Source organism: Erinaceus europaeus, chromosome 2, assembly GCF_950295315.1.
Source record: "Erinaceus europaeus chromosome 2, mEriEur2.1, whole genome shotgun sequence".
NCBI classification, from domain to species: domain Eukaryota; kingdom Metazoa; phylum Chordata; class Mammalia; order Eulipotyphla; family Erinaceidae; genus Erinaceus; species Erinaceus europaeus.
Genome location: NC_080163.1, coordinates 132,399,384 through 132,411,471, shown reverse-complemented (window position 1 = coordinate 132,411,471; position 12,088 = coordinate 132,399,384). Strand labels below are relative to the sequence as shown.

The following is a 12,088-nucleotide window of genomic DNA, read 5'->3' as shown; positions in this document are numbered from 1 at the left end:
AGTTTTTCCTTACAGGTATGACAGACCGGATTCCAGAGCTGTCAGCCACAGAAAGTGCTGTCCCTGGGGCTGGGTGGTGGTGCACCTGGTTAATCGCACATGTTCGAGCCTCTGATTCTTACCTTCAGGGAGGAAACTTTGCAAATGGTCAAACAAGTGTTTCAGGTGTGTCTGTCCCTCTCCCGATCTATCATCACCTTCCCTCTCAATTTCTGGCTATCTATATCCAATAAATAAAAATAAGGATGATTAAAAAAAAAGAGAGTGATGCCCTTAGTAGTCCAGAAGGTGGTACAGTAGATAAAGCACTGGACTCTCAAGCATGAGATCCAAAGTTCAATCCCTAGCAGCACATGTATCAGAGTGATGTCTGGTTCTCTCTCTCCTTTCTCATTAGTAAATAAATAATAATAATAATAATAATAAAAGAGAGTGCTGTCCTCCTCCCCTGCCTATCCCAGGTGGAGTGACCAATGGGCAGATGATATGTCATTACCTTGGCGATGGGGAGGTATGTGGTCAGGAAACAAACCGCTCCTAGTCTCCTCTATAAGCAGGGGAACTCTGTCATTCCCCCTTCAGTGTTCCCCCAGACTTGTTCTCAGAGATGGGGGGGTGTTAGCTGGACAGAAGGGGTGGGCAGAGCTCCCAGGTACAGGCAGCTGGGGGTGGTGGTGGTGGTTGTGGGCAGAGGGAGCCTCCCAGATTCAGGCTTTGATCCCAATGAAGTGAAAAGCCACACCTTCCTCCTAGCTCCTTCCCCCTCCCTCTCCTCTTTCCAAGAATTGGAAATTTTTGCTGCTTTTCTAATATCAAGATTAATGATGGGGACTGGGTGGTGGCACACCCAGCTGAACACATACATTACTATGTGCAAGGTTCGAGCCCCTTCCCCACCTTCAGGGGGAAACATTTCACAGTGCATCAGGTATGCAGGTGTCTCTCTTTCTCTCTCTTCCTCCTCCCCTCTCAATATTTCTCTGTCCTATATAATAAAACAGAAAGTTGAGGGAGAAGGAAAAAAATGGCTGCTGGGAGTGGTGGATTCATAGTACTGGCTCCAGCAATAACCCTGATAGAAAGAAAGAAAGAAAGAAAGAAAGAAAGAAAGAAAGAAAGAAAGAGAAAGAAAGAGGGAGTTGAGTGGTAGCACAGCAGGTTAAGCACAGCACGTGGTGCGAAGCGCAAGGACCAGCATAAAGATCCTGGTTCGAGCCCCGGCTCCCCACCTGCAGGGGAGTCGCTTCACAGGCGGTGAAGCAGGTCTGCAGGTGTCTGTCTTTCTCTCCCCCTCTCTGTCTTCCCCTCCTCTCTCCGTTTCTCTCTGTCCTATCCAACAATGATGTCAATAACAATAATAATAATAACTACAACAATAAAACAACAAGGGCAACTAAAGGGAATAAATAAATAAAAAGAAAGAAAGGGGGTGGGATATGGAGATTGGAGCTTGGATGGCGGGAATTGTGTGGAGTTGTACCCCTCCTACCCTATGGTTTTGTTAATTAATCCTTTCTTAAATAAAAAAATAAAAAATAAATAAAAAAAGACTTAATCCTGAGAGTTTTAGAAGAAGCCCCAAATAAAAACATATTGACTATGAAAAAAAAAAAACAAGAAAGAAAGGAAGGAAGGAAGGAAGAGAAAGGAAGAAAAAAATTAAAGAGCAGCAGAGACATCCGCAGGGGAGCCAGAGATTTATCACAACACCCAAAGGCGCTGACCAGAGGCCCCTTTTCTCTTCTGTCCCACCCTTTTCTACCTTCCCGTCTCTCTTTACCAACCACAAGTCTCCAGGCAGGGCACCCTCCCCAGGTACCGGCAGACAGGGGGGCAATCAATATCTACACCACCCACTCCCACGGATGAAAAGGTTGGGGTCCGGGTGACTTTGTCGTACTGCTGCCTTACACCAGAGAGGGAGGTGGGCAAGGAAAGGGGCAACATTGGGCTGGAGGAGAGGGGGAAGGGCATGGGGACAAGCCCTGGCCCTGAGCTAGCTCACTGCTGGTAGCCACCCATCTCGAGCTGTCAAGCCTGGGCCAGTGGGAGTTGGGGGGGGGGGCATACAACAAGGGTGTGGCCAAGCTGCCACCCCAGCTGGCCATCTGCTCTTGCCTCTTCCATGGCAACCAGCCCTAGCCTATCAGGGCAACAGGAGGGGGTGACTTCACAAGCCATCTGCCACCCCCATGCTTGCTTCTGTGGGGGCACAGGTGTCCACACCCACAGAGACCTGAGGGGGCAGAGCAGTTTTGTCCAATCACTCAGCTGGAGTGGATGAATGGGCCGGGGAGCCCAGAAGGAAAGGACTCAGAGAAGGCAGAGTGAGGAGACACCTGGCCAGCACTGTTCCTTTCCACCATACTGGGGGGGACTGAACTCAGGACCTCATACTTGAGAGAGTCCAAAGCTTCCTATACTACACTACTTCCCAGGCCAATGGAGAAACAATTTTATAAAAAAGATGGAGGGTCCTCTCTGAGGAGGTGTCATTTGAGCAGATGTGTATCTTTTGCTAAGGCTTATTATGGCAGAAAAAATAAAGGTCTGTGAAAATAGCACAGACATGTCAACACCCCGTAGTAAAGAGCAAAGCCTGGGAATGCTAGGAACTTAAGGAGTGGGTAGCCCTTAAGCAGTCCAACTCACCCTGGGCTTCTAGAGTGCTGGGGTATCCCAGGAATAAGCACCCCAGAGTTGTCCAGTGGGCCTGGGACAAAGAAGAGGGAGTTGAAACTGTCTGGACTGAGGAGGGAGGAAGGATACATGCAGCCTGAAGGATGGGCTCTATCATCAGAGCTCTCCCTGCCAGGATGCCTAGAATAGACAGAAATAAAAATCTACAAAGTTTGACTTGTGGCCTAGTAGGTAGCTTGCTCGATAAAGTATTGGACCTTTGAGTATTAGGTCCTGTGTTCAATCCCCAGTAATGTATATACCTCTCACTTTTTCTTATATAAAAAAATCTTTAAGAATATCTAAAAAGTGGGCTGGGGGATGTTATGCAAAAGACTTTAATGCCTAGGGAGTCGGGCTGTAGCGCAGCAGTTTAAGCACAGGTGGCGCAAAGCACAAGGACCGGCATAAGGATCCCGGTTAGAACCCAGCTCCCCACCTGCAGGGGAGTCGCTTCACAGGTGGTGAAGCAGGTCTGCAGGTGTCTATCTTTCTCTCCTCCTCTCTGTCTTCCCCTCCTCTCTCCATTTCTCTCTGTCCTATCCAACAATGACAACAACAATAACTACAACAATAAAACAACAAGGGCAACAAAAGGGAATAAATAAATTAAATATTTAAAAAAAAAGACTTTAATGCCTAAAGGTTTTGAGGTCCCAACTTTAATCCCTAGTATCACCAACTGAGCAGTGTCCTGGTCTCTATATATCCTTGTGTATCTCTCTCTCTTTTAAATATTTATTTATTCCCTTTTGTTGCCCTTGTTGCTTTATTGTTGTAGCTATTATTGTTGTTATTGATGTCACCATTGTTGGATAGGACAGAGAGAAATGGAGAGAAGAGGGGAAGACAGAGAGGGGGAGAGAAAGATAGACACCTGCAGCCCTGCTTCACTGCCTGTGAAGCAACTCCTCTGCAGGTGGGGAGCTGGGGGCTTGAACCAGGATCATTATGCCGGTCCTTGCTTTGCACCACCTGTATTTAACCTGATATGCTACCACCCAACTCCCATCTCTTTTTCTCATTAAAATATTTTTAAAACATGTAATGTGACAAAAATTATATCTTAACTGCACAGGTAACCTGGGAAAGAGGACTCAAACCCTAAGATACCTAGGGAGGGCTGTGACCAAGGAGCCTGTGTTCACTCCCTTTCTGAACAAGCACATGAATATGGAAGAGGTGATCCAGGATCTGGGGGGGTACAGACAACTTTCTGGGAATGCTTCTAGGCACACATGATTGGATATCAGGTTTCATAAATACTGACTAGGGTATTATATCAATAATAAAGCCAGGGTTTCAGGACCTAAAAATACACTTCATACTAGAGACAGATACCCATCTGCAAGAGAATAGATAAGCACATAAGCATCCATTCATAAATGGAACACTCAATACAACAACAAAATAAAACCTACTGATACACACCATGTGGATAGAAATCTCAAAACCTGAATAAAAGAAGTCAGGCGATAAAGAATACACACCATGCTTCTGCTTAGATAAAGCTTGAGAACAGACAAAATAAACCATAGTGAGAGAAATCAGAATACTGGTCACCTTCCAGACATGGAGACTCTTGATTTTAAAGGGGTACTTGCAAACTTCCCAAAATGATGGAGATGTTCCTAACCAGTGACAGTGACATGAGGTCTACATTAATCAAGACTGATCCAACTACACCTAACATTTATTCATTTCACCATGTAGGAAACCTACTTCAATATGGGTCTCAGCTGATTAAAAAATGAAATAAGTCACAGAGTACAGTACATGACATTAGGACTACCAAAAGCAGGTATCAGGCTGGAAAGACAACATAATGATTATACAAGTGACTTTTATGCTTGAGGGTCAGAGCCCCCAGAGTCAATCCTCAGCACCATAAGCCAGAGCAGAACAGTGCTCTGGTGAAAAAATAAAGTAAAATAAAACAAAATCATGTGAGTGTATTGCACTAAAGTAAAAAAACTCTGGGGGGGGGAATGGTTCAGGTCATGGAACATGTTGGCAGAGAAGGGCCTAGTGGGAGGCTGAATTATTATGTGGAAAACTGAAAAATATTAAACATGTACAAACTACTGTATTTTACTGTTCACTGTAAACCATTAATCCCCCAATAAAGAAATTTTTTAAAAAATCAGTGGGAGTCAGGTGGTAGCACAGTGGGTTAAGCGCAGGTGGCACAAAGCACAAGGACAGGCCTAAGGATCTGGGTTCGAGCCCCCGGCTCCCCACCTGCAGGGGGGTTGCTTCACAGGCAGTGAAGCAGGTCTGCAAGTGTTTATCTTTCTCTCCCCCTGTCTTCCTCTCCTCTCTTGATTTCTCTCTGTCCTATCCAACAATGACGACATCAATAACAGCAACAATAAAACAAAGGCAACAAAAGGGAAAATAAATAAATATTTTTTAAAAATCAGTATTGTGATCCACTACCCTTTTCACCCTAGCTGTCAGGGAGCTTGAAGTTAAATTTGTATGCTATTTAAGTTAGGCTTTCTGGGGAAAACATCCCCCCGTACACACACACACACACACACAGACACAGACACACACAGACACACACACACACACACACCTTCCCCAGATAGTACATACCATAGTTCTCAATCTTTTGATGATCCCAAACTATTTGTGTCTTTTTACTATAATCTGCTTCTAATCCTTCTTGGAACTTGGTGGAGTTTAAATAGTAAATTGAAATTGCTGAAAAGCTCTCCTTGGTCTCTAATCCCCCTTAGAAAAGAGATTAACTTTACAGCCCAAACTTGTGACCCTCTCTCCAGCTTGAGTTAGACATCCATCTCCACTCCTATCCAGTTCCCCATACTGTTCCCTGAAAAAGGTGACTAAGTCCAAGAGCCCTGGTGCTTTGACTGAGACGCAGTAAAAATGAGCAGCTGCAGTGAAGCCACGATGAAGGTTGGGGAGAGTAAAAAGGCAAGAAGGCAGGAGGGTGGTACAACTGACCACAGATAGCACATCCTGCAGCCAGTGTGGGAAGTAGGGGGTCAAAAGGCACCAATCCTATAGCTTTGTAGCCCACCAACCAACCCACATACTTAAATCCCCTCCAGGGATGGTCTCCTTCTTGCTCTGCCTTTTCAGTGTTGACCAGGCAGCTTCCAACTACACCTGAGAATAGTGTCCTCCACCACCTATAACTCTGCACCCACTCCTGGGGCACTAGGATCCACTTGGTCACGGTGTGGTGGTCTAGCTGGTTGCTCTATGGACAGCACACGGTCAGTGGTATGAGAACAAAGACCTGTCCATTCAAGATTCACTCAAGGTTCTAGAATGAACCTTGAGAGCTTGTTTGGAGGTTCTAGCAGGAGAGTGCAGATACTCTCAACTGAAGACTGGTCCGACTCTATTCAAGGAAGGCCTTCCTCTTTGACAGAGTATGCAGCTTTGAGAGGGACACACATGGAGCAGTGAGAGAGGAAGGGGTCACCCACCTAGCCAGCCAGATCAGCTGAATCAACCCTGGCGATCAATGGGGTGACAGATGTCACAGTCAGATCAGCCTCACATCCAAGGCTCAAAAATAAATGAGAGGGTACAGTATCACACCACAGGTGAGGCCTCAGCAGAAATTACACACTGCCCCACCTCCAGAAGGCAGACTGAGCTGATCATGGAGATCTGGGGTAGGAGGCAAGGGGCTGATAACCCTCTCCAAGCTTACTGTACAAGAGCCATGAGCAGGTATTAAGCCACCATATCAGCCAAAGGTAGCAGGACAGATAATGAAACAAGCCACAGTAGCTATCATGACTCATTAGCTTCTTACTAAGAGCTTTATATGTGTCCCTCACCAAGTTCTCACAAAACCCCTCAAGAGCTAAGAGATGAGAAATAGGACCAAAGAGGCTCAGTAATTCACTTGAGGTATAGATGAGCCAGCATATTTACTCTAGAGCCCTTGGTCTTGACCCACAAATATCTTATGCACCTAGAAAAAAACCTGTTAATTCCTCCTTGCCCCCAACAAGGCTTCCAGTGGCTGAGACACCAGGTTTTCACAGTGACAGAGCCACTGTCTTTGGCGGCACCACGTGGCTTTTGAGCCACATTTATGGTAGCCAGAGGGAGACAAGGACAATAAGAGAGAAAAGTGTCAGTAGGCCTGGGTCCTACCCAAGGAAACCTGCAGGCTGGTGAGAGAGACTAACGGTAACCCAAGAACCCTACCACTAAACATGCAATCACAAATGGCAGTCCAAGAGAACTTCTGAGGAGGCATGCCTGCAGAGTACAGAGCACGCCAGGGTGAGGTGGAGTCACCTGGTAAACAAGGTACAAGGGCAGGATACTTCCGGCAGAGGGAGGGACAGTCAGAGGCAATGACCCGTGGGAGGAGGGGACAAGCAGGGCATACTGTGTGCCCATGAGGACTTTGGACACTGCCTTTCTCTATCCTTGCTTAAGCCTGTTTCACCAGGCCTCAGTCAGATACAGAGGAGACTTGTGGGACTGCTGGTGCAGGGTCAACCAGGAGCCAAGCCTGGTCCATTGATCTACACTGACCAAAGCTGGGGCAACACAGGGCTAGGCCCAGGCTGCTACACAGCCTGAGGAAGCTGCCTGATCTGAGTGCCTGCTGCCTCATCCCTGCAGAGTACACACAGAATCAACACTAACTCATGCTTGGGAAGCCACAAGCATAGGATTCCTCTTTCAGCCACCATGGCCTCTGTAGACAGCTCACAGGCCACAGATCCTGCAATTAGGTAAGTCATGCAAAATGATGCTCACTTTCTGACTCTGGATCCTGCCACACTCAGTTTCTCACCCTAGCTCTGTCTCAGTAGCTAAGCAATCCTGACAAAAAACAGGTCCTCCCTGAACCTGTGAAGCCCAGAGTCCTGTGACTGGGGCCAATCATGCCCCACACAGGTCAGCTCTTCACTGCTTGGGAGAAGCAGCCCCTCATTCATTAGACAAGGAGAATGGGAGCTGGAATGGCTGTGCTCATTTCATAGAAAACAGGAAACTGAAATAGATAGCAGGGAGCTTCTCTAAAACCTGCATGCTAGCTTCTGATTTGACAGCATAGAGGTATTCAGTGTCTCTCCACTCCTATAGTGATCCCACACCAAGGCTGGGTAGGGGGTCTGAGGTGGGTGGCACAGCTATTCTGCTTTTAAGTGCTTCCTGCCTACCCAGAGAGAAAATCCCCAAAGGGATGACCATGTTCAAGAGAAAGGCAGACATCAGTGGAATTGAGTCTTGGCTCAAGAAGGAGGATGGAGCACTGAGCAGAGTCCCAGAGTCAGGAAGACCCTGTGTGCCTTCGCCTCTTTAAGTCCAGATCACATGTGAGTCAAATGACAGTGTGAGACCAGTCACTCCCTGGATGGTCCCGGCTCTTCTAATACTCAGGAAGTCACTCCTGGTTCAGCCTGGCCAGTCCTGACCTCTTCACTCTTCACTCCTCATCACCTCTTATACTGCCATCACCTCCCATTCTGTTTTGAAGCATCCTGTAATTTCTGTGTGCAGAGTCAGCCCATCCAGGAAAAGACTGCCTAAATGAATGGGTGAGTGTACTTAAAGCCTAAGCATGTCTGTGAGCACCACTGGGCAGTCACTGTTCTGGGTTCTAAGAGCAGGACTTGGAACTCAAGCCTGGAAGCCTCCGAGGGTCACCTCCCTAGCACATGAAAGCAATTGTCTGAATGTTTCACAACTATACCAAAAATGAACTTCTACTAGTCCCACAACCTCACACACTGCCTAAGGTCCCAGGAGAGAGAACTGGTGACCTGACAGCTCAAACATGCAGAGAACAGATGGTAAGATCCCCAGTTCTTTCCTACCCACCCCCTACCCCCCTCCTCCATCTGCCCCATGGAGAATACCTGAGAGCTGGGAAGGCACTGTGAGCGAGTGATTATGTGGACACACAGGCAGATATCTGCTTCAAGTCTTTATAGCAAGGTCTATCTGTCCAAGTCACACCCAAACCAATCTTCATCCTCCTCACTGCATATGACTACTGAGCTGCAGAGCCCAGAAAGGATGCCCAAAGGCTCGTAAAGTGTGCCATCCCAGACTTGGTATGCAGAGCTTTGCTCTGACTGTGGACAAGCAAACCAAATCCATCAAAGACTCTCTGCCCGGGTTCTGTTGCCGTCCCAGTCACATTCCTGGCCCATTACTTCCCTGGAGAACCTATACCTCAAACAGCCTAAAAGTGTCCACCTCATCTCTTCAGTCACTGTCCACAAGGGTAGAGCATGTCCCCCAGGGAATACCCAGGGCCAGAAAAGATGCAGAGCTCTGCAGGAGAGCAGAACAGGAGGGAAGAAAGGCTTGGCGGGCATTCCCTGTCTTTTTTCTTTCTTCTAAAGATGAGGCAATTATGCTCTGAACCAGAACAGATTGGGGTGGGGGGAGGGGGGATCACATCAGCACGGTCTGGAAGCTCTAATTTTTTCATCTGTAACTCTGCATTACTGCTTCTGGAGGCGGGCGGGAGCTGAAATCTTTAATTCCATAATAACAATGCTGTGCACTTACACAGCAGCTTTCCTCCAGTAATCTCTGCACACTCTAGGGTGGTTAATTAAGAGGCCACTGTCCTGCCAGGAAGCTCCAACCGTCTGCTTCACTGTAAAGATGGGGTCCCTTAGGTGAGAAGCAGTGCCAGAAACAAGGCCAGGCAGTCAGGCACTGGGGCCCACTGTCCATTGCGGTCAGAGGGAAAAGCCCCTGACTCAGCTGAGAAACAATGGCTGGAGGCCACAGGCTCTCCTGCCTGCAGATGGCGCCCTTTTAGGGCCGGACACAGGGTGCCGGCTCCCCACCTCAGTCGGTCCATCTGTAAGGCAGGTTGGGGTCTGCACCTGAGACCCGGTCACCCGGGGTTGGCAGGGTCATTCGCCACCCTCAGGAGGCAGGATCCAGATGCGACTCAAGTAGAGAGCCGCTGCTCAAGCCCGTCTGCGGGGCCTGGCAGAGGGGGTGTCATGCAAACAGAGAATCCAGCTCCCCCCAACACACCTCCAGAGGCGCCGGCTGCCCTGGGGTGTGTGTGGGGATCAGAAGCAAAGGAAAACTTGCCAGGAAAGTGAGTGCATCGGCCCTTCTGGTAGGCGGGGGGTCCCCACAGAGCCCAGGCGCCCTGGGGGGGGAGGGGGCGTCTCCGCCTGAGGCCTCCCGGGGAGAGGCGTGAAGCTCAAACCACAGGGCTCCTCCGGGGGCTCCTGCGGGCCGGCACAGACCAGGCCGGCCCCTTGGGGGGTGCAGCACAGCCTCCTCCCTCCGGCCCAGACCTGGCGTCCCTGAGGGGTCGGGGGTGCAGGGGATAACACCAGCGGCCTCCTGTCTCGGGAGTTTTGGGGGGCTGAGGGGGCACAAAGACCTGGCCGCTCCAGCGTCCAGGGGATGCAGCGCGGCGCCCAGGCAGACCCAACTCTGCAGGGAGCGGCTGGACAGAAAGACAGACCCGGGCAGACAGGCCGGCTTGGGGGAGGCATCCCCCACCCCCACCCCGAGTCCGGAGCCCTCGCCGCACCGGGCGGTACTCACCGGCACCGACATCTTGGCCGCCGCTCCCGGGGCCCGGCGGGCAGCTCGGCTCCGCCGCTCTGAGGCCCCGGCGCGGGTCCCGCGGGATCGTGCGCGCTCCCGGCCGCCGGACTGTCCGGCCGCTGCAGCCCGAGCCGCGCATGCGCCTCCCCGCCGCCCCGCCCTCTCCCACCCCCACCCCCACCCCCACCCCCACCCCCACCCCCACCCCCACTCCCTCCGCCCGGGGCGGTGTTAAAGGCGAGGACCCCGGGCCCCGGTGTTTTTCTGTCGGCTCAACAAGGCCGGGAGCTGGGGTCTCCGCGCTGCAGTAGGTCTACAAGGTTTGCGTCGAGCTATAGCCGCAGCTCCCGCTCGCCCACCCGGTTCTGGAAGCTAGAGTGCCCCCGCCCCCCCCACACACACCCCACCGCGAGCAGGGGTGCTGGGCGCCTGCCCTGAGGTCCTGGTCTGCACCCCAGTCCTGATGAGCGAAGGCCATTGCAGTTCACCTGCAGGGCTCCCAGAAGCCTTCCCACTTCCACATCCCAGCTGTAAGCCCAGAGAACCCCCCCTTACCCTCGACCCCCCGTGCTTCTCTCACTGGCCCTCCTCTCCTGGGGTGGGGAGCACCGTCCTCCCAGGGTCGGGGGTCCGCCTGGTGCATCCTCAGCTCACCTTGATAGTGAGAGCCCAACTGTCTTGACTCCAGGTAACCCCACCACCGCTACACTGCACACACATTTAGGGACCCACAGACAGCCGGGAGGGTCCTCTGGCTCTGGAAGGCAGGCACTCCGGGAAGATCCTCTCCCCGCCCCCTCCCCAAGTTAAACACTCCCAGTCTCTTTATCGGAGGCACATCTGACATGTGTCCAGATGTGGCCTCTCATTCCCCAGCTTCTAGCAGGGAGGCCTCACGAATCCTATGTTATCTCATTGAGGTTCTGGCTTCTTTTATCTACCAGAAGGCAGAGCCAGGGTTCTGCCCACTCTGTCCCCCACCTCCACTCACTACATGTAGCCTGTCCTAATCCTGGGGTGATGACACAGGCAAAACTGGTGACACAGGACAGTAAAGATGGCTACCACCCCTGGGAAGGATGAATCAGCACTCAGATTAAGATCAAAAGGGCAAGAGATCAGGCCGGGATGTGGTGCAGTGAATAAAATGTTGGACTCTTAAACATGAGGTCCTGACTTTGAGCCCCAGCATCATATGTGCCACAATGATGCTCTGGTTCTCTCTCCTCTCATCAATAATTATATCTCTTTAAAAAAAATAATAAATAGGGGAGTCGGGCGGTAGCGCAGCCGGTTAAGCGCAGGTGGCACAAAGCGCAAAGACCAGCATAAGGATCCCGGTTCAAGCCCCAGGCTCCCCACCTGCAGGGGAGTCGCTTCACAGGCGGTGAAGCAGATCTGCAGGTGTCTGTCTTTCTCTCCCCCTCTCTGTCTTCCCCTCCTCTCTCCATTTCTCTCTGTCCTATCCAACATCAATAACACCAATAACTACAACAATAAAACAACAAGGGCAACAAAAGGGAATAAATAAATAAATAAATAAATTTAAATAATAATAAATAGGAAGCCAGGTGGTGGCACACCTGGTTAAGAGCATGCATTATTATGCACAAGTACCTGGGTTCAAGCCCCTGGTCTCCACCTTCCAGGAGAAAGCCTGCAGCACATGTACCAGAGTGACATCTGGTTCTTTCTCTCCTATCTCTCTCATGAATAAATAAATAAATAAATTCTTTAAAAAGAAAGAAAGGCAGAATAGGCTCTAGGAGGCTGGCTTGTGGTAACCAGATCAGGGAAGGAGCAGGGGTAGCTAAGAGAATCCTTTAATTCCCTAGAACATCTGTGTGGACAGGTGCCCACACTC

General features: G+C 50.2%; 1 protein-coding gene across 3 annotated transcripts in view; it reads right to left on the bottom strand.

Moving 5' to 3' along the window:
• Nucleotides 1–11,123, bottom strand: part of BCAR1 (BCAR1 scaffold protein, Cas family member) — a 42,071-nt gene extending 30,948 nt beyond the window's left edge. The window contains exon 1 of one of the 3 annotated variants that reach the window (XM_060185162.1): nt 10,879–11,123. In XM_060185162.1, the coding sequence (XP_060041145.1) occupies nt 10,879–10,944 (66 nt within the window). In that variant the 5' untranslated portion in view covers nt 10,945–11,123. Of the gene's footprint in view, nt 1–10,221; nt 10,381–10,779 lie in introns of those variants that run through there. The other 2 variants (XM_060185165.1, XM_060185163.1) reach the window with 2 other exon arrangements.
• Nucleotides 11,124–12,088: the final 965 nt, after the last annotated feature.